We start from the raw sequence: 23,410 nt of genomic DNA, 5'->3' as shown, positions 1-23,410 counted from the left end.
GCTCTGTTGCACTCAGAAAGAAAATTAATGTTAGAAAATGGGCTCCCCTATTTGTGTCTCCCCACCTGCCAAGAGCGTGTAAGCGTATGGTATTCTCCCAATAGGAGCTTGCTTGTTATTCACATGCAAGGGACTTAAAGCATGAGTATATCATCATTGCCATTTGCTTTCAAGGAGTCCCACACTGACACAAGTGCACATAACCCGGAAACATCCCGCAAGGTTTGTCTTCATGGTAGACATGTGTTGCAGCATTTTTTATGTTATTTCTTTTTTAATACAGTTGTTCAATAATACATAATATCATCCTAATTATATAAAAGGTAACAAAAGTGCTTATAACTTTTTTAATGTACTGTACAACAGACACACTACGCTACACCACAGCTTAAACACACTGGCAAAGGCAATCGCTCTCGCTAAACACTTATAAGGTCCCATAGGCGAGATCTATTGGCTATGCCAATGCTTGTTGTACTAAAGCCATGGTTACAAATGAACCAGTTGATGATGATCCCGGTCCATATGCAGAAAAACTGAAAAAGTGGAGAAGTAAGGCTATTAACCCGTAAGATATACCACCGCCCCAATGAAAAAGCAAAGAAGACTCACAAAAATAGCATATTTGTGAAGAAAGAATCGCACAATGCAAGAAATTGATTTGGCCATTTGCTCAATATGAGGACACCAGAGCAACAACAGTTAGGTCACGAACAGAAAGTGGCAAAGCCCAGCATTGGTAGGACACAATTCATGAGTCATCTTGGCTAATGTTAGCTCAGTGGTGCCGAGCTCTCTTTAGAAGAAGTCATCATACTTGGGCACTGCACATCCTCCCTATGCGCTTCACTTCATATGAGCGTCAAATGAGCAATGCTCATTCCGCGTCATTCGCCATTCCCTTATTGGTGAGCATAAGGACAAGTACAAAAATACATACAGTACAAGTTTACAGAGCCTGAAAAGACATTTACTATGCTGGAATGCAGAGCAATGCAATAAAAAACATAAGGGTCAAGACAAGTACTCAATGAGCACTAATCGGCGACGTAACATTTAGTATGAAACTATTTAGTAAAAATGTCTTAGATGTAACAGTTATAGTAAACCTATCTTAGAACTAAAAGTTATTGATCACATATGTTAAAACTGCTTACTCCATTCAATATCACCCCCAGCACGTGTTCCTCCTGCCTGTGGCCAACACATCTTTAACCCCTTCCACGCTGATGACGAGCTGGGCTCGTCATGGCGTAGCCTCCTCGCACGCTGATGACGAGCCCAGCTCGTCACGTAAAGTGCGTTTTCGCAAAACCCAGCCTGCGAGCGGAATTCCGCTAGCGCGCATGGTGTTAAAACCATGCCGTTGTGCATTTGTGCCTGCTACACTAAGAAGCGGCATAGGTTACTGTTGCCATTCCCTGAAGAAACCTAAGGACTAATTGGTCATAGGGCAAAACCCATGTTGGCTGAACCTATATGTAAAGAGTTTAAGTGTTCAAGCTATAAAGAAAATTAATGTAGAAATAAAAGTGTTTCCCTAATATCTGATCTGTTAACTTATTGATGCAACCAATACATATGAAAAAATCAATTACAATGTAATCTACCACATCATCCTAAATGTCTTCTGATACTTACAATAAATAAAACAGGAAAGAGGGATGCCTGCTTAAGCGTGCCATCAATACCAATAACTATTTTTTATATAATTTTTAAGAACGGCAATGTTTGTTGTATTGGGTATTGTTGGGGCTTTCCTCATCTAGAACACGCGGCTATTGTATGTATTGGGGATTCTATGCATCATTCTGGTGATACCAGCCGCAAAGCTCTCAACTTATTCCCTATAATGGTTGGTGAATTAGCGTAAGTAATTCTTGCTCTAGCACTTGTGACGTACTACTATCCCCAATATTGGCAATGTCAACACTGCTGGCTGTCCACGTTATATAATAAATCCTGTCAAAACTGCTGCTGCTAGCGCAAATAATTCAAACCGACTCACATGCTCATCGCCTAAGGTCCGGTCCAAAAGAGAGAGACAGAAAGAGTTGTTAACTGTTGACATGGTAAGCAGCTCCCATTTGTCTTTCTTTAGGTACCTCCGTTACTTCTGCCATGTAAAGACTTGTGCATGTGTATTGGTTTTGCAGACATGTTCATGCCATGTTTGGCAATGGTTGAGTGAGGGACAAGGTGTGCAAATGCCACAACTAACAGCTAAGGGATACTTTAGATGCTTGTCATGGCAGGCGAGTTTGTCAATGTTGCTCAATGAGAGATGATGTATGGACAACTACATTGCTCCATGCTTTTTATCTACCACTTTCAACAGGGTGGCTTCCGGAGCATCGGACAATGACTGTTAATCTAGGTCTCCTCGTAGTCATACTATTTATGTGTTCCCTGTCACATTGATGCGTGATTTGGAACATATAGAGCTATTTAGCGTGTCTTCAGGGTTTGCACGTTGATCATGTGTATTAACATGCAGGTATGTGTAGAAAAGTTGTCTCTCAGGCAAATGGTTTGGTACATATGCATTTTCTAATGAAGTCTTTCATTTTGCTTGTTGAAGTATTGACTGTTGTGGAGGCACTTCCTTCACGGACATGCCACTGAAAGCTACAAGATGTGGGCTCCTGTGGAAACAAACCATAAGATTCTTCAAAGATTTCTCCATCGACAATGTAAAAAAGATTCTCATATCTTGCCAACCAACTCCCCATGCAACGTCAATACCCCTCTAAACAACGTCAGTACTTTTAAGTAAAGAGATTTGAACACTCACTTTCTTCAGCAACCTCTGAAAACCACCCAACAACAAATGCTCAATTTACAGAGAGGAAAGAAAATGTAAGAAAACAGTAACTCAGATGATCTTAAACTACTTCAGTCACTCTGTGCAAAAAACAGACAATTCATCACATCAGGCAAAACCAAGAGGGGCATGGCTTGAGGGCCAATGGGAGAGGCGGCGTGAGCTGGTGGCTCCGTGCCCAAATCCCTTAAAATATCCTGTTTTAACGTATGCCAGGCTGCAAAAATTAATGCTTCGAGTGTTGGAGAAGTAAGGAAAGGAAACACAAGCAACCTCGACGCAATCGGAGCCTCCTGCGCGACCTAGGAGAGATACCCAGTGACCACACCATCAAGGATTAGACTCTGTGTGACGCATACTGTTGGACCCTTAAGACCGGTTATACGTACGATCAGGGTGATTCATAACAATCAGGGCATTGGGAAAAGAAGCAAGAACCAGTGAGCCCTCGAGCAACGCGGCATTACGCTACGGAACAGAAGGGCAACCTGTTGAGAGATATGAAACCGAAAAATAAGAAATAGGAGGCTGCGGGGCAGGACGACACTCGTGGAGCAGAGCGAGGGTCTGAGGAGGCGATGTCGGAAACAGGGCTACGTCAACATCTTGATAAGATCTTAGAAGCCATTGCGGCAACGAAAGAAGCCCTACATCAGGACATTGCGCAGGTGGCAACTGGGCTGGGGCTCCTGCGTGCAGACCACTCGAAGCTGGTAGATAGAGTGAAAGCGAACGAGATGGCCCTTCAGGACCTGACGCCGGCCCATGCAGCTGTGGAGCTCAAACTAGGGAACGCTCTTGAACGTATAGCGACATTGGAAAAGAGGGCAGAAGACTCCGAAAGTAGAAACCGACGCAACAATATACGCGTAGTGGGCCTGCCGGAGAAAATAGAGGGGGCCGACATGATTGCTTACTTGGAGAACTGGCTCAAGACAGAGGTTGCACCAGAGGGACTGTCTTCCTACTTCACGCTTGAGAGAGCGCATAGGGTCCCGGCTCGGCAGCCACTACCTGGCCGTCCACCTAGACTGGTGGTGGCCCAGTTACTCCACTATAGAGATATGCTGATCCAAAGAGCACGTACAGCAGGGCCCTTCACCGTAGGAAATAGTAAAGTCACAATATTTCCAGATTACACGCAGGAGATTCAGAGACGCAGGGCCTCTTATCTAGTAGTTAAGAAAGAGCTCAGACAAGAAGGGATCCAGTATTCATGGATCTTCCCGGCAAAGTTAAGAGTTATTTTAGATGGTACGACGCAGTTCTTTTTCGCGCCAGAAGAAGCGTGGACATGGCTTGAAACATACAGAGCGGGCACAGATCATAAAGGCCACCGACAATCCGAACCGCCTAAAACATCCCAGATGCGTAAATCCCAAAGGCTGAGGAAAAGAAACAAGAGCCTGCGGAAACAGCAGCCAACTCAAATTGCTAAGGATAGACAAGGGGCATTGGCGGCGACGGCAGAGATTACTGGATCACAGAGGACTGAATCGGCGGTGGGGACAGAATCAGAGGAAGACAAGATGAGATCTGACATTGAATTCTCAGAAACGGACAGCAGTAAGGGTCCGGCGGTTACGCCCAGAACAGCGAAGGCATGCTGGATGAATAACCTGCCCGAGTGGACTCTAGCAGTTGGCACGCCAACATGGACTGGTTGAGCATATCATCATTGCGCCTGGGGATCGGCAGGGGGAAGGGCAAATGCAACAAGTTAAAATATGGGATCAAGGGCAGCGGGGCCTGGGGCGAGGGCCGCTGCCTGTCGGAACCGAGTTACCCCTCAATTGCCCTTAAGGCAACGTAGTGGCTACTACAGGAGATAGTTGAGCGAATTGTTGTAAAGTTTGGATGGGGCAGATAGATTGATATTAGGTCCTGTTCTGGGGGGGGAGGGATAGGGGTGTGGTATGGGGTGTTGATGCGTGGGGGGTAACGGTGGTGTGGGCGAACGTAACATGAGAAGCTTGAAGCTGAGAGGTAAACACAATGGGAACATTACCTGAACTGCGATGTATCACATGGAACGTAAGGGGTCTGAATACAATGACGAGGCGCCACAAGGTTCATGCGTATCTAGTGAGGAGGGGAATCCAAATAGCCCTACTACAAGAAACACATCTTACCAGAGCAGAGGGTCAGGCGCTGCAGCGTAGGTGGAGGGGACAAGTTTTCAGCACAGCATACTCAGCATTCGCTAGGGAAGTGCTAATCTGGGTGAGAGCGGGTATCCCTTTGCAGGCCACGAGACACGTCTTAGATCCAGAGGGTAGATATGTAGCGGTGGAAGGAAGGCTGTACGGTAGGGACATCGTACTATGTAGCATATATACCCCAAATGTGGATCAGGCACGCTTTCTGGATCGACTATCGAGAGCACTTGCGCACTATTTGGCCGGTCCAGCAATAGTGGGAGGGGACTTTAACTCAATAACGGACATAGAGCTGGACAGGTCACATCCTCCACTAGTCGACTCTCCAGTTCGGAGATTAGCCAAAAGCAGATCAGACTGGCAGGACAGATGGGGGTTGGTAGATACATGGCGCAGGCAACATCCCCGAGATAGAGATTATTCCTTCTTTTCGACAATACATGAGCTCCATGTCAGGTTAGACACAATTTTATGCTCTCACTCGATTGCCCACGTGGCAGCACACTCTGAGTACCTAGCAAGAACTATATCTGATCACAACCCGCAGTTAATGTCGATTAAATGGCTGCGTGTGCGGTCCACGATCCCTACATGGCGGCTCCGCCCGGAAACACTGGAGGACCAAGTCTTTCGTACAGAAATACAAGGGGGCATTGAACGTTACTTTGAGGAAAATCAGGGAACGGCATCTACCAGAGCAGTTGAATGGGACGCTTTTAAAGTAGTCATAAGGGGGCTATGTATCAGTAAATATTTAGGAGTCAGGAAAGTGGTGCTTAATGATGTGGAAAAAGCAGAGGATGAACTGAGGGAAATGGAAAGACGAAGGCCGGAGCAGCCGACACTACAAGCGGGGCTACTAGAAGCAAAGGAAATGGTAGCGTTGAAGTTGAGCGGTTGCGAAGCTTTGACTATAAGGGCTATACAGCGAGAGTACCTGCAGAAGGGGATAAAGTGGGAACGCTTTTGGCACGGCTAGCGAACCCAGTACCGAAAGGAGGCTCGATCATGAGAATAGAAACAGACACAGGAGCTTTGGTTCATTCACAGGCACAGGTGCTTTCACAGTTTTTAAATTACTATGAATCTCTGTACAAGAGCGCTCTGGAAGCAGAGGATACAGACATAGAAGAGTATCTGGCAGAGGTCCCGCTCCCACAATTAGAAGAAGAACAGGCAAAGCTATTGGGGCAGGGCATAACACTAGCTGAGATCCGGAGTGCAATTAAACACATGGCCCGCAACAAAACACCGGGAGTGGATAGTCTGCCCATAGAATTCTACGCACAATACATAGACATTTTGGCACCCCGCTTATTGGAGGTCTTCACAGAGGCCGGGGAGCTAGGCCACTTGCCAGTGTCGATGCGAGAGGCGCTGATTATCCCTCTACTAAAACCAGGGCGAGCGGACAAAGATGTGGCCTCTTATAGGCCATTATCCATGCTGACGGCGGACTATAAGATTTTGAGTCGGATACTGGCGACCCGACTCCTGCCACACATGACTACGCTGGTGCGCGCAGACCAAGCGGGGTTCATCCCAACTAGGAACACTGCTTCAAACATATGAAGGTTATTACGGGTTATTGGTGAAGGCCACCATGACTCACGATTACCAGTGGTCCTTTCTGTAGACATGGAGATAGCTTTTGACAGCCTGGAGTGGGCATTCCTACACAGGGCACTGGAACGGTTCGGGTTGAGCGAACAATTTGAAAACTGGACGAGAGTATTGTATTCCTCGGCAACGGCCAGAGTGCGACTGGGGGAGGTAATATCCCCCCAGTATCCAGTTCTGAGGGGGACGAGGCAGGGGTGCTTGTTGTCCCCACTGCTATTTGCATTAGCAATAGAGCCCCTCGTGGTCCGAGCGCGATTAGGACAGATTTACCAGGGATTGAGGTTCAATGACATACCGCAGAATATATCTTTGTACGCGGATGACTTGCTCCTCTTCTTGGAGAACACTGAAGAAGCATTGCGAGGAGCAATATCTTTTCTTTTGCGATATGGGGAGATCTCGGGCCTTAAGGTAAATTGGCGTAAGACGTGTCTCTTCCCGATCCGGCCTTGTTCGAATCCACCGATGGTAGTCGGGGAGATTAAATGGGAACCAACGTGCCTCACCTATCTGGGGGTTAGAATCTATCATGACAACACAGATTTGCTGGAAGGGAATGTGGGGCGCTGTATAAAGGCTCTGAAAGGGTGTATGGCGTTCTGGTCAACACTCCCTCTATCGGTGGTGGGAAGAGTGGCTTTGCTCAAAATGGTGGCTTTACCCAGATTGCTTTACTATTTCCGTACCTTACCAATTTGGATACCACCGCGAAAATTTAAAGAACTAAGGTCCCTGACCATAGGCTTTCTGTGGGGTAACGGGAGAAGGCGAGTAGCGCTGACTACTTTGATGAGACCTAAGCTAGAGGCCGAAATGGCTGTACCCAATTTTGAGCTTTATTAGTTAGCGGCGCAGCTGCAGGTTCTAACACAAGGTATTGCAGTGGAATTTAGGGGCCCTAAAACTATGCGAGGAAAGGGGATACAACAACATGTCCTATCTTACATAGTCCTACAGCAAAAACTTGACCTGCGGGACCTAACAATGGAAGAGATTACGCTGAGGCTATGCTGGAATAGGAGCCAACGTAAGGCCGGGGTAGCCCACCCATGTGCACCGGAGATTCCACTGGGAATGCTGACAGCACTTCCACATGGAGGGGAATGGACCCCCTATTGGAATGGGAACAACTGGGAATCCAAATGGTGGGGGCTTTGTATATGGATGGGAGTTGATGCCCTTTCAGGCGATACAGGAAATGTATGGTCTCCCTGAGGGTAGCTTCCTGATTCATGCAGCGGAAATAGCGGCGATTCGGAAGCACTGGAAAGGTGGGCAGGCGGAGCCAGTGACTACAATGGCCTGCCAATATGTCGTAATGGCAGCGGGAACCATTAAAGCAGTCACATGCCTTCAATCTAGGATGTTACATGAAGGATTGCGACCGTTAGTGGACCTGAAATTAAAGTGGGAACCGAGTATAGGCCGACCAATACCAGATGCAACATGGGACCACATTCTTAAGAGAACATGGAAGGGAAGCAGAAATGTGCGGTTCCAACAGGTACAATTCTTTATACTACATCGAGCTTACCTGACTCCGGGAAAGATTAGGAAATATTTCCAGGTCCAGGACGCGGCATGCCCTAGATGCTTGGAGAGGGATGTGGAACTGGAGCATATGCTATAGCACTGCTCGACTATGGGGAGTTATTGGGCAGAAGTGGGGGAACTCTTGAATGCTATAATGGATAGACAACTAGAATACGACATGGCAACTTGCTTGCTGCACTGGTTCCCATACACAGCTAAAACCAAAATAACTAGCAAGTTTATTGATCTAGGGCTATTATTAGCTAAGCGAGAAATAACTTGGCACTGGAAATCAAGGGAAGGACCATCAAGCAAGCGCTGGCGCACAGAGTTCTGTAAGTGGGCGAGAAGCGAGAGTGTCATCAGGTTCCAACAAGCTAAACAAGTGGAAAATGAAAAGGCTTTGGAGATGGCAAGAGCTTGGGAAGCACTGGTCCAGGTTTTGCTGGAATCACAATCGGAGGAGGGGGATGAATAAGTAATAATCGTGCATGTGATCATCAATAAGTGAACAGTGTTGTGAATATCTATCTGTACAGCTGATAATGTGATGAGATATGGGAGTCTGAAAGTGCCCACACCAACGAGAGAAAGGGGGGAGGGATCTTAGGGGCGAGTTGGGAGTTAAACATGGGGACAAATGTTTCAATCTGTATGGTGGAAGAAAACCAATAAAATAGGTTTTCAAAAAAAAAAAACAGGCAAAACCAAGTAAGATACCAACGCAATCAATTAACTCCCAACAGTAGAAGACTCTTCGAGACAATCAAGCACTCTATCAATCCTGATTGAATGTCCTGACCAACACTGCACAGACTAATGCAATGCCATCAACCATTTCTTCAGTGAAAATCTAGGGAATACCAGACAATACATCGACAATGCCACGCCTGTATCTCTCCTTAGATCACCCCATGTAGCATCCTGCAATGCCAACCTATCAAAGTCCTATTGCTCGTTGATCTCGCTGACATACTCAACTATCCCAAATCCACCTCATTTGAAGAGGAAGTCCTACTCTTACTATCCATCAAAACGCTCTCTAGACACACTCTCATCACTTATTTGACTGCTAATCTAGCTTTAGATCCTGCAGTAGCATGGAGACATCTAATTTACTAATCTTAGACACACCCTTCTGATGATCACAGACAAAGATGACCCCTGCCTGTCACTATTGCTGGACTTCTCAGCCACCATGGAAACCATGGACCATCCCAACGTCATTTACATTGCCTGAAGTGGCAAATGAGATTCACTGGCAAAAGTCTTCACTGGTTTTCCTAGCTATCCAATTGACACCAGTTTGTTCACACCGGTACCTCCTGGTTGCAGGATATCCCCATCACTGAGAGAATCCTCCAGGGTTCCACTTTATCCTCAGCCAACTTCAACATCTGAATGTAGCTCCTTGGGGCCCTACTCACCAATAACAGCATTATATTTCACTGACTCCCAACTATATTCGAAAGCCTCTTCTGTGCTGTAGATGCAACACCTCCGGCACTGCCTGGAACTCATTGAAACCTACATGTCCAGCACCTACCTAAAAGTCAGCCCCACCCTCAGACAGAATTCCTGATATTTTCCAAGAACAAAAAACAACAACGAGTCTAAACCTAGCTCCAATCACATGGTCCTGGCCATATTCAAACACCAAATTTCACTCAACACCAAGTCACTTGAATTCTACCTGGACATCGAACTCACCTTCAAGGACCATATAGCAGAAAAAAAACTGTCTGGTGTCAGCTCTCTAGTAACTAAAAAAAGGTGAAACGGATCCTCCCATAAAGTGACATAAGAACTGTTGTTTAAGCCGTTGTATACCCCATAAAAATGGCAGTACACCCTACTCTATGGTTTCCCAGATTCCGCATCGGCCTTACTTAAAGGCACCCTATATGTCTCACCACACCTCATCAAGGACATGAAGAAATATGCTGACATGATCACCACCCTGATGGAATGCCACTGGCTCCCCTTACAGGTTTTTACCATCTTCAAAGCCAGTTGCTTCACCTAAAAAGACATCACAATCGGCACTCTCTCACCAACTCCAGTACTTTTCGGCACATGCAGCCAGGACACCATCAGACTGGAGATGAAGTGCAAAAAAGAAAGGCAAGACAACTGGCATTCTTCATATATGCACTCATGATCTGGAACAACATTCCTTTACTTATCAGGACTGCAGCAACATTTCTTGAATTAAGGAAAGAGCCGAAGAAACTTTTTTTTTAAACACTCTACTTCACGACATAGTAACAGTCCACTTCCAATCTCAAAAGCAAGCTACTCCTCCACTCACTCTTTAACTCGATCTTTGCCTTCAACCCTGAACTGCACTCTGCTGCCTCTCGGTTGGGTTTGCACTATAGAAATAGTGGATACATACATTGGCTTGCATCCCAAAGCTGTCACACAAAGGACGTCAGTGTGAAGGGTGCACCCATCACATCTAATATGCATACGCACTCTATAAAGTATAGAGATCTGAAGACCCACAGAGGTGTATTTACAAACTGCTATTATGAGTCAATGTACAGCTGATAATAACCCTTTACGCAGTATCGATCTTTACTGGCCCTTGTTTCTTTGCCAGGACCATAAGATTTGAAGGTGCACGTTTCATTTCAGTTTGTTATGTTTTGGACTTTGAGAAGGCGGTAAAGTTGAAGGGAGTTATTTTCTTTAACAAACGTATCAAAATCGGGACACTCTTTTTGAGAACTTTTTGGTGTTATATTTTGCAGCTCCTTTTCCATCTTTATTCCTTCCCACTGTGCAGCCTTGTTTTATTGCACCTCTACCGCCTTCAGGAATGATAAGGATGCTAAGGCGCCTATGTCCTCGGGCACGCCATGCCTATGGCAGTGTGCAGGTCCCCGGGGGAAGGGGTGGGGCTGGTGACGGCAGCGAGTGACTTCTTCCAGAATAATAATCCCAGCAGCCTAAACCTACAATACAATGGCAGATCGCGCAATAAGTTCCTGACCTTTTCAGATTCCTCCTCTGACTCAGACCAAGGAACAGGGTCATTTTTCAACCATACTCAATCTACCAACCCTATTACTAATATCCACGAACACATCCCCTGCCTTTTTTAGACAGAGGTGGAAACAGGGGAAGGGGCTTCAGAGAAGGGTGGAGCACACCAATACAACAGAACCAGGAGCAAGGGTTTTTCAGGACACGACACAGGGTTTACAGACGTTAGAACAGAGGATGAGTGTGTCCGAGCTCATTTGCAATGAGTTGGCGCCACACTATAACTCAACATTTACTGGAATAGACCCTAATACCACAACAGACCTTATGCCAGTATATAACCTATCGAAACATCCCCTAACTGAAGTTGAAATGAAAATACTTAAAAAAGGACTATCTTTCGTTCCAACTGTGGTGCAAGACCCAGTCGACACGAAAACTGAGGTTTTCAAATTCCTACGCAAAATCAGGTTAAAATTTTTCTTTTCGGAGTATAGTGAAAGCAGCGAAATGAATATCAGTGGACTGAAGAAGAAGTCCTCTTTTTGTCCACAGAGCACGGTTATGTCTAGTGAAGTCGTGTTCTATGAGGAACAAACCTTATGCGAAATAGATCAGTTGAATTCCAAACAAATCAGGTTCAAATCTAATTTCTCTAAACAAGAGCAAATGGTGCTTAAAGAACTATCATGCAACCCCCTTACTGTTATAAAATCAGCAGACAAAGGAGGGGGGATAGTGCTATGGGATAGTGACAAGTATGATGCAGAGATTATGCGCCAATTTAACAACATAGACCATTATCGTTCTCTGACAGATAACCCCACAGCCAGATTAAGAGCACAGATATTGCACTTGACCACAGAAGCCAAGAAAGAATATGAGTATCTAAATGTCACTGACCAGAGGATACCCAATATTTATGTACTTCCGAAAGTACACAAAAATGTATCTCAACCACTTTTGGAGCCTGTAGCTAAATATATTGATGTATTTCTCAAGCCTTTCGTAGCTCAAACCAAGGTTTATATCAGAGACACTGTGGATTTTATATCCAAGATGGAGCTCTCGATGTTCGATGGAACCCAACAGTTGTTGGTGACATTGGACATCGAGAGTCTCTATACAAATATACCACAAGATGAGGCACTCATGGTAATGTTGTTGGTGCTTGATCAAAGATCAAGACCACATCAGGTCCCTACTGATTTTTTGTTATCATTGGCCCTTCTTTGTTTGAAAAACAATTTATTTTCTTTTAAAGGTGATTTGTTCCTGAAGGTAAAAGGCGTAGGGATGGGTTGCTGTTTCGTACCTGAAATAGCCAATCTAGTAATCGACTATTTTGAAATGAGTCACATCTTCCATGAAGCGAACCCATTTGTGGGTCACATCCTTGAGTGGGTTTGCTTCATTGACGATGTGTTCATGATTTGACAGGGTACACAGCGAGAGCTTGACCAATTCCATCTTTGGCTCAATGCTCGGTCTGCAGATTTGAATTTTACAAAAACATCAAGCAATGAACTGATTAATTTCTTAATTGTTTGGATTATGGACAAGGAAGGCAGGCTTGCGGTTGATTTATACATCAAACCTACCGACCGGAATACATAGCTGGAGTATACGTTAGGGCACCCACGGAACTTGAGACATAATTTACCCTTTGGGCAGTTCCTAAGGGTGCACCGTAATTGTATCGAGAAGGAAGATTATTTTAGAAATGCCAAGATATTACAACACAAATTGGTAACAAGGGGATATCCCAGAAAATTGGTCAGAGGAGCTCTTAATAGAGCATGGTACACCCCTCGGGAAAATATGCTTACCCCGAAGTCCAAACAAGAAGCCGAGGAATTGGTGTGTGTGCTCACCTTCAATCCTAAAGCTAATAAGGTCAAACAAATCATCCTCAGAAACCTTAGGCTAATAGAACATTTGGATATTCCAAAACCCTTGTTTGCCTGCCGAAGAGGGAAAAATTTGAGGAACTATTTGGTAAAAGCGAACAATCCACGCCAGGCGACTTGAGAGGTATGCTGGGGTTGCCACCAGTGGTAGGACATTATAGGTATTCAACAAGGGGGAGAGAGGGGAGTGGCAATTACCACTCACTAAGAGTGGGAGGTCCAGCACCAGCGTATGCCCCAAGAATAAAGACAAAAAAGGTGCTGAGCTGTTCCTATGAAGGAGAAACGTACGAGTTGAACTAGTGTGGTGGTGCCACTGTCTCAGTAAGCTCACAGTTGGGCATCCATTTTGTTGGATGTAATGCCCTCACACACCTTTGCAGGTGTCATGCTTCATCATCTGGGCTGCTCCTCGTTGGGTCAGCGCTGCAATACCCAAGGCTCTCACCTCAAAGAGTTGCTCAGTCTGTCAACAAACGAGAGACCCTAAAGTCGTGGAAATAAACAATAAACAACACAAGCAGTTGTTTTTTTTTTCTAATTGCAACACAAAAAACTTACTGTACTCTGTGACATGCCCATGTGGGAAAACATATATTGGACAAATGACACAACCTAACAGGACGCGGATTTTACAGCATAAATCACGCATACGGTGCAAAACAATACGGGCTCCTATGGTACAACACTATATGGAAATGGGACATGATGAAAATGAAATCTATTGGTCTGTAGTATTGGTGGTGGTGAAAGCATGATTGAAAGATACCACACAGGGGCTCAATGACCGTGATGAGATTTGGGCTTTAATTTAATTGGATACATTGCATAGCCCACCCCCTTTAATATTCACTCCAAAGAGGGTTTATATGCTGAAGATTAGGACTTGACCTGTATAACACTGTTACTGGATATGGAGGTTTGAACTGTGATGGTTTTCTGTTAAGGGGAGTTGGTGTTGTTTTGGCAACCCTGGCCTCTATAACTTTTTTGTAATATATTGCTGTTATTAGTACAATGTACATACTTGTAAAATATTGTATATTTTGTGATATGTGTGTGATTGTTATATAACTGTTTTATTGTGAAATACATCCATTATCAAAACTTATAGTTGTTGAAGCAGGCTGGCAACCATATTATAAATCCCAGTTCTTTCACGCCCCACCCGTATATTTAAACAACGTTGTTTTTAGGCTTGTCTCCTGGTAAATTATGTACTTTCCTTTTTATGCAGTAGTCTGATGCTTCAGTCTTTGGACCATGACTGGGAACAGGGCCGGCTCTAGGCATGTGCAAGCTGTGCACCTGCACAGGGCCACCAAACCCCAGGGGCCACCACGCCAATATATATCCTTAATATATTAATCCTCTGAGGATGGATACATATTTGCGTGGTGGCCCCTGGCAGGGATTTGGCGGCCTCCGGCTCTGTTCCACTACTAAACACCCTGACCCCCTCCCCTCTTTACTGGCCTGCGCGCTCCGCCCCGCCCGGACCACCTCTTCCGGGCCCCCTATCTACGCTCCTTGCCCAGGGCCACCATGAGCCTAGAGCCGGCCCTGCTGGGAACCACCTTTAGAGACCCTTGATGGGTGGTTATGGCATGGACGCCCTTTTCTAATTCGCACTCTGCGTTATTGATGAGGTTTTGCAAATTAGGTGTCAGCAGTCGCATGCACTGCAATACAAGCACTTGTGTATTTATATATTCATTTCAGTAGCGCTTTATGTTAAGCAGCTATATTTTCCCTTTTGGGGAAAGGATCTTCCTGCTCCCGGGCCGCTAATGTATCCGCTTCTTTAAATGTTGTGTGCGCATAAGGCAAATTACATCCTTGGAATTATTGCCCTGTTTGTTTCTGAAATATGGCTTTGTAGAGCAAGTTCGCGAGAGTGATTCAAGCGGGTAACGAAGGAGGAGGGGACGCCTCGGGTGTTTTGGTACCTTGAGGGGTCGACCTTGGACTAATTTCCATAAAGGAGGCAGCGGGGCACGGGTAAGTGTTGGCACACTTACACAAACCTCTAAGGAATGAGGATGATTACTATGTTGGAAATTTGAGAGATAGCTATTTTGCATAATGGGCATTTAAATTTTTGACCCGTTTCTGGTTTTGTAGATGTCCTATCGACCTGCAAAGGATCTAATGCTTGGCCATAGAGTTCAACGATTCAGCTGTATTCATACGGGTACAAATGTATGTGGCTACTTGTCTAGCTCTTAGTAGGTTGTAGAAGGTAGTCACCTGTGTTGACACGTTTTAGTATCACCAGATCTTCCTTTTTAAAGAAGCACTTCACTGCAGGGTTTTGTTGGTGTGCATTTGGTGTATATTAGTTAGTGGCACTTTAGAAGCTTCCATCTACCACTGTGCACGCCCCGGGGCTAAAGGGGAGCCTTGTCATTTAGCCAGCCTGCTTCATACATTGAGGATGTTGTGAGTAATGCCTTGGTTTATGTTATGTTTTGTGCAGTAATGTTTTAACCCTCTCCTGAAGAGGCCTAAGGAGATGGGAGGCTGAAACGTGGTCACGTCGGCGAAACTGTTAAGGAGGAGTCAATGGAAATTTATTGTGCTTCTAAATTATAGGGTGTCACACTGTAAACAAACTGAAGTAGTTGTTTGACTCAGAAGTGTGTTTATGACTACCTCTGAGTGGTCTGTCCAGGTGTGTATGGAAGCCACTATCAAAACTTTATCATTCTTTAGGGTTACTTTGTTTTTCTATGTAGAGTTTATGTCCATGTACAGAATGTGATGATATGCCATTTTTGTATTTAATTGATTAGGTGTTATTGGCTACGCGGGGAGATAATGTTGCATGATATATTCGTTGTGAACTAAAAACACAGTGAAGTTAAATTAAAAGTACCTTCATGATAAATTGTGTAGTATTTATTCCTTCATACCGTTTGTTGTTTTTCCCATTAGCACCCAGGACGAGACAGGCTTATGAAGGGGCTTTTCGCCCATTATTCTTTCCTTGTGGAAAGTTGGGAGGGGGTGTGGCATGAATCCTCCACCATCCTATCATTCTTAGGAGTACTGAGGAATGGAGGGCATTCCACAGCTTGCGCACTGCGCCATATGGTGGCAATTTCAATTTTTGCAAAAATGCGGGCCACCAGGATCCAATGGGCATTTTCATAGTACAGAGGGGTCTGAAGGGATGGCAATGCTTACAGGGGTCACAGGTGGATGCTGGGTGCCCTATTGGCATAGGTACACTATCAGAAGTATTGGGGTCGCTGGAGAGCATCTGTAGGTCTACCGGGGAGGATCATCTGTTAAGGGCAGCCTTTGCGGTAGCCTTTTATGGAGCTTTCAGGGTAGGGGAACTGGTGGCAAGCAATAAGAAGGATTGGCAAGGAAAGCTACAGCTAGTGCACATACAGTTGGATGGGGGTTCGGTGTCCCTATCGATTCCACGCTCAAAAAAGGACACGGTGGCAGGGGGGACCACATCTTACTGCAGACGGTGCAGGGGAACTTGTGCTGTCTCATGAGCAACCTCGAGGCATTCCTGGCTCATAGACCTCTTAACACACGCGGACGGCACCCCTCTCACCAAGATTCAGTTCACCAGGGTTCTTAGACTAGCCCTCAAGGCAGCTGGGATTGACCCTACTGAATTTGGTTCCCATTCCTTCAGAATTGAGGTGGCCCCAGAGGCCACGGCAATGGGACTTTCGGGACAAGCGATACAGAGAACTGGCAAGTGGTCCAAGGAATGCTACAAGCAATATTTATGCTGCACATGCTTTAGGCTCTGGTGTTTTGTCAATAATGTTTTTTCTTTTTGCTTTCCGCAGTTTTCATGTCCTGTGATGAAGGAAGGAAGCTTGCTAATGTGCTCTGGTCACCGGATTCATGTGCAGCCCAGGTGCTCGCCGAGAGAAACAGAACTATTGGTTGTAGGTCATTCTTCTGTACAAAGGTTGAAGGGTGTTTTTTCCACAAGAAATTATATGGAGCGGGCCCGCCAGGACTGATTTAGCATCTCTTTCATGGGCAAGGGGGATGGGACAGTTAAGGAGAATGATGGAGTCCTGGTTAGGTACGGGGCGTATTCCCCCCGGCAGTAGTGGTAATAAACCTGTGGGGCAAAGATCTGGTACATCTTGGCAGGAGGCACTGATCACCGAGATGGGGTGGTTGGCGGGGAGATGCTTGCAGTCAGTTTTAGCATAGCTCCACATCATCCCGGGTTGCAGTTGTGAGGGGGGCAGGGGTCCGTCTGGGCCCTGAATCATTTTGTTAAGTGAATCAATAAAAATATGGATACGTTGTTTAGGTTCCTAAGACTCCAGACCATGAGGGGGGAGAGGTTTTTCCTACAGGATGGTGTCCACCTTTCAAAGTTAGGGAACTAGTTCTTCTTAGAAAATGTGTTGCCTTGGTTGACCCTTGGGCAAGGCAAGGTATGACCTTGGGAAAGGGGGCAGATAGTGGGGAACTATGCTCGCCTGTGGTGCTAAGGTTATGATTGGTGGGGCATTTACAGTCCTTAAAAAGCTTCTCCAATGTTAATGGGGATAGGCGGGGGGACAGCGGTCTCTCAAGGACCTCAAGGGGGTGCTTAAGGCAAGTCAGCAAGAGGATGTAGAGGATGGGGAAGTGAGCACTTCCAACAGGCTTGTACGGCAAATCCCTGCCCTGGCGCCAAGCTAGCAGCACAATCCCTTAGGGGTGGTATTTGAGAGCGTAGGGGGTGCCCGAGGTGGGTAACCTTCTGGTCAGACAGGCCTCCTGTGCAAGGTCACTCTGGGTAGGGAGGCGGGGGACCCTCAGAGGTAGTTAAACCAGTCATGATCTTACGTGTAGGCTCAATGCAAGATATGCAGAGACAATGTATAGTTTATTAGTTTATGGTTAGGAATGTCTATGTATTGGAGTCTCTGTTAAGGTTAGCCATCCATGAATATATATATAATATTGTATGGAGTGATATGTGGGTTTCTGCTTATCAATGTGAAATGATAATTTTTATGATGTGTGGTTTGTAAATAAATCAGGCCAAGGGTTGTTACGACCCCTAACCAAAAAGTTGGAGACATCATAAGGGTGGGGAATCCCGGGTGTAAATGGTCAGCGGGCTGCTATTCAAATTGGGGTGTTTAGGGGGCGGAGACTCAGCATTACCTGGCCATATTCCCTTGTTTGACTGAGACAGAGGGATTCACAATACTAATTCACCACTAATCCTTTATTGGTTCCTGAGTAGTGTGCTACTCGCAAAAACTTGCTTCAACACCTCATTAGGGGTAGCAAGCGCTATATAACTGCAAACCTTTTGAACTCTTCTATCCCTCCGCTATCCTTCTCAAACCAAATTAACATATACACCACTCAAATTACTTTCATATTTCACTATATTAACTCACCGCTAATACTTTATGGGCTCCGGAGTAGTGTGCTATTCGCCGAAAAAGCAATTCAACATCCCATCCCATCCCAGGGGTAGCAAGCGCTATATAAATGCAAACTTTTTTCCCTCTTCTATCCCTCCACTATCCGAATCCCTAACTGACTAACATATCCACCACTCCAATTACTTTCCTATTTCACTATACTAATTCACCACTAATCCTTTCTGGGTTTCAGAGTAGCGTGCTAGTGGCCGAAAAAGCGCTTCAGCACCTCATCAGGGGTAGTATTAACCCCTATATAAATAAATTACAATACAATACGTCTGGGGATGGTGGGCCTTTATAGTCTTCACGGCCACCAAGAACTTCTTATATGTTGAAAAATAAAGTCTGAAATTAGCCAAAATGAATTGTTGAGAACACGTTGCAATTGTTTACCACACAGGTGCAACAAATTCAGATCGCAGAAATGGGCAACAGTTTGCAGTTGCTAATAGGATTTAATAATTGCAGTGAAAATATCATAACAAAACTCACAAAATGACTGAAAACAGTGTAGCTGATTTTTTATTTCATTTTATTCCTCAGCCTGCACACTAAATCAAAACCGCAAAGACCTGTACCAATGTAGATACTTTCACAATGTTCGGGAGGAATGCAGAGACATCCTTTAAGAACAAACTTGCACAAAGGTGTGCCGACAGGTGGGCTATCCTCCTCTTTCCAAACGTTTAGCTCTCTCTCTCAGATTTCCTCAGTGACACAACAAGCCCAAACAAGAAAGACACCTTTGGAAGACGCCATTAACCTTTACTTTGATGCAAGTCATAATAGGCTGAGTGGAGTCAAGCACAGGAAGGTGGAGAAGCAAGAGTCCAAAGGTGGACCAGCCTACTGGAGAGATGACGGGTAGGTGGGGATGAAGGGGAAAGTTCATGTTCACATGGAGGAGAGAAAGGCCCGGAATTGGTGGGATCCAGATGGTTGTAGGCCAAGTCATTGGGGCAAAATGCAACAAAAACAACAGTGCAACACAGTTCATTGTACTACGGCCCTTAGCTATATTGTTTAAGAAACCTTTCTTTTAACTTGCCTATCAATTACACTCAATAGAAAGAAGCAAACTGTTAGGAACTCGCTAATCTGTGTGCCTAAAAAACATGCCTGCCAAAATTCGGAACACATAAGAGATGGAATAAACCCAGTATGTAATCAATTTGCATTTAACAAAGCTGGTGTATATAGTGTTTACCTTAATTGGACTAATTAACTCCATGGCTGCTATGCGTTTTCCCCATCTGTGCTGGAAATTGTTGTTTTACATTGTTTCATGACGAGCTGGGCTCGTCATGAGTGTACGAGGAGGCTACACCATGACGAGCCCAGCTCGTCATGAGTGTGAAAGGGGTTAAATGTACTTGTGTAACAATAACAATGTGAACAAGGTTATAAATAGCACTATTTATTACTACGACAAGATGAGTAAGCGTCACTCACTTTCGCCTCCCACACCCCCAATTTTTTTCCTACTCCCAGAACTCTGTCTAGCCTGCAGGGGAGAGCCATTGTAGAAGAGCCAACAAACAGAGGGGTCTATTGATGTGCATGTGGCCCTATCCAAATTTCGCTAACGTACTGCCGCCAATGATATGCCTCAGTGCCAAGTCTGCCAATAGATTATCGAAGAAGCTGGGTATGCCATGTTGTAGGAACTCTAAATTCAAGATAGGGAGAGATAACAAGGCACAAACAAGTTCATCCTTCCATAGAGAACTCTAAATTACTTGTTTTGAGACCTGTGGAAAAATGAAAGAGGTGGGGCGATTACATTGTCTTGTGACCATTCACTCCCAATCAGATCACTGTGCAGCACTGACTAAATAGGATGAAAGAATCAAGCGGAGGCCTTAGAAGTAGCGATGGCCTGTGTACTACACCAAGCCACTGAAAATATGAAACAGAACGGAAGGGGCAATGTGTGTCAAAAGCACAAAGAAACAAGCCAAGAATGCTAAACATGTGGCTATTCTAAACGAGCTTTGACTGAAAGAAACTGAGTGTTTGGACATTGTCTTATTAATTTATTACACGTTCACAAAAGATTGTAGTAGCTTTTTCAGGAAACAGCTCAAGACTTGACACTTCACCCATGAGCTACTTTGGGATAGGGACTATAGTTTGGCAGCTGAAGACTTTAAAATACAATCGTTGCCGTTGTTGTTTAGTATGCACGTTACTTGGAACATCTCAGGCAACTTTTCCTGTTCTAACTTGTGTTCCCTGCTGCAAACTGCATCCAAATATGATTAACTTAACTGAGTAACTCTGTTGTACGGGCTGACTCAAAGTCTGTATATGTATTTTTATGCACCATTATTTTTCACAATTACAAGAAACTGACAAACAGGCTAATCTAGCTCTAGATAGATCTACAAAGAGCAAATGGGCATTTGAAGGGGTTAGTCGTGAGTTTTTATTTTGTTTTATTTCCTAAATTTTCAACGCTAACCTGCCCTCAAAAGAAGGATAAAAAATTATGTCTGTATTGCTCAGCTGCAAGAAAGGTGGGAAATAAATGAAAAACATGTCAGATTCCGAAATCTGGCCCATGTTGATTCTGAAACAATGGCCCATGTGGTTACACAAGACAACCTATCCGAGGCCAACACACGCAGAATAGGAGAATATGAGAACTAGTAAATTGGCGAATGAATAGCTGCATGAGTAGGTACATCGACGTATGACTGACTGTGCACAAGGCTAACGTATAAAGTACTGGCAGAGAGCAGGCACCTCTCACCAACAGTTGACAGCAACCTACAACATACTGGCCTCGCTCATTAATGCGCTCAGTCTTAATTAAGCGTTCATCCAGCCACACGGTCACTTATTTTTCACTCATTCATTCACCCTCACTCATCCATCTGTGCATACATTATTCATCCATACACTCACTTCATCGAGCACTTATTCACCCACGCACCCTACGACTCGCGCATTCATTCTGCCTTGCACTCGGTCAATAACCCATTTGCCCATGCACTTCCGTATACTTGCATTCGTTCGCACCTTGATACGCTCTCGCATTCACCCAAGCACCTATCGACACAACGACTCATACAAAATCATATTTAAAAAAAGACTTATTGGCTTTTCTAGCGCTCGTTCTGTCCGAAATAACAATTGATGCGGCTCTTCTCCAGCTGGTCGCAGATTCAAGGCACATGGACTGCAAACAATAGTCAGCGCTGTTCTTTTGAAATGAAAGCAACCACTGCATGGGGTTGTCACGTGACCTGCGCTCCGACTCCCATTGGTTACTGGCCTCATGTGAGGTCTGCCATCGCACAGTAGACATGCCTACTTGACATGTTCACTGGGCAAGAATACCTCCGGCAGGTGTGTTCAATCACACACTTACAAAGGTAGCGACAGCTGGAAAATGTACGAGTGCCATATAAATTAAGTCCTATGTGTTCTCTTGTAAGCTGCGTTCCCACATGAAAGCATGAAACACGCATTCACTGAAATTCAATTGTGTACGTTCGAGGCTACCGCAGTATGGAGCAGAGGCGCCTAAAACAACATGCTCTGCCTTTCAGACCAAGAAAGGAGAAAAACCCACGGATGCTGGGGATTAGAAACAGAAATGCGCTCACCAAGGATGCTGCTTGAACACAACATGACCCTGGCCAGCTCACCGTTCCTAACGAGTGGGCTGGATTCGCCTTTTATTAAATATATTTTTCTCCAGCGAAACAAAAAATCTTATAAAACATGCACATGTTCACAGTAAAAGCAGACAATGAATAAAATAATAAAGTTTGACTTTTTAACAGTTTAAGCGTCCCCAAAATATCTCAGTGCAGACACTGCTACCGAGGCTACCACAGGAGCAAGAGTCTGGTAGCGAACATTAATTACCGGGATCGTAATCCGGAATCCGAGCTTGGTAATCAGCTCCCACTCTCATCCCGACATCTGGAAAGACAAAAACAAAGGGATGAGTCTGATGGACATTCTCTTTTCACCCCCACACAGCCCTCCATGACCTCTCATTCACAGCGTTCGAGGCTCCCACCGTGCTCGTCGTCGCTGCCGCTCTCGTCGCTCATGAGCCCGTTGGAGGGGCTTTTGGCGCCGTTGGGTCGGGTCTTCCCCAAGAACTCTATCCCCTTGTCCATCATGCCAGGCATGGTGAGGTTGCGGTGTGTTAGGTGTGAGTAAGGGGCACCCCCGCTCCCGGCCGGCTCTGGGTCTCTGGGAGGTGGGGAAAGTTAAACATGGAGTCGCGGTGGTGCGGCTGCAGGCGGCGCTCGGTTACGTTCATAAACAACGCCCCTTTACGCACAGCAGGAACGTAAGTCAGCGCAGAGGCGGCGGCGGTGGGGTGCTGATTGAGCTGCTGGCGGCTGAGGTGCGTTTGCGGGAGCGCCCGTCTGAGGTAGTTACTGGACGCCGCTGCCCAGTCCCTGAGGCCGGGTAGACTTTGTGAGTGTCCGTCGGTCTGTGCGCTGCGGCCGCCGAGGAAAGGAGCTTTGGTCTGTACTGCAGGACACAACGGGGTTTTGCCTGCCGCTTTCTATCTCCAAGGAAGAATCCCTCACTCCTGCATGTGTGCTCGATAGCGGCTGCCCTGCGCCAGGAGTGGGGGCCTGAGACGGCAGGGAGCTCGGTGTGTATTCCGGGGGCAGCCTTGCAGGTGATTGAGCCCTCTGAGGGCTGGGGACCAAGAGAAGCTTCTCCGTTCGTCCCCCGCTTGTTTCTTCCTGGACTCAGCCTACAACGCATGGTTCATCTTCATCGTTCAATTGAATCTACTGGGCTGGGTGGATATTTTGCCAAGTGAACAGGACCGTGGGGTAGGCGCTTTCGGTTACTAAAGTAGATTATCTGTGACTTGGGACCACCAAGGGTTTAAAACCTCTTCTGGGTGTTGTTGTTTTTTTTTTTTTAACCACTGGGTTAACGATTTCTCTAAAATGGAGTCTGTGG

General features: G+C 45.5%; 1 protein-coding gene across 2 annotated transcripts in view; it reads right to left on the bottom strand.

Moving 5' to 3' along the window:
- The window catches only part of RCOR3 (REST corepressor 3), a 302,941-nt gene extending 280,208 nt beyond the window's left edge, over window positions 1-22,733 (bottom strand). The window contains exons 1-3 of one of the 2 annotated variants that reach the window (XM_086927839.1): window positions 22,497-22,714; window positions 22,340-22,396; window positions 1,841-1,847 (exon numbers count right to left, since the gene is read on the bottom strand). In XM_086927839.1, coding sequence (XP_086783965.1) covers window positions 1,841-1,847; window positions 22,340-22,396; window positions 22,497-22,611 — 179 coding nt within the window. In that variant the 5' untranslated portion in view covers window positions 22,612-22,714. Of the gene's footprint in view, window positions 1-1,840; window positions 1,848-22,339; window positions 22,397-22,496 lie in introns of both variants that reach the window. The other variant, XM_086927837.1, reaches the window with a different exon arrangement.
- Between the last annotated feature and the right edge of the window lie 677 nt (window positions 22,734-23,410).

This window comes from Lissotriton vulgaris, chromosome 6 (assembly GCF_964263255.1).
Source record: "Lissotriton vulgaris chromosome 6, aLisVul1.2, whole genome shotgun sequence".
Classification (NCBI taxonomy): domain Eukaryota; kingdom Metazoa; phylum Chordata; class Amphibia; order Caudata; family Salamandridae; genus Lissotriton; species Lissotriton vulgaris.
Note: the sequence above shows the minus strand (reverse complement) of the source record. Positions and strands in the feature narration are given on the sequence as shown.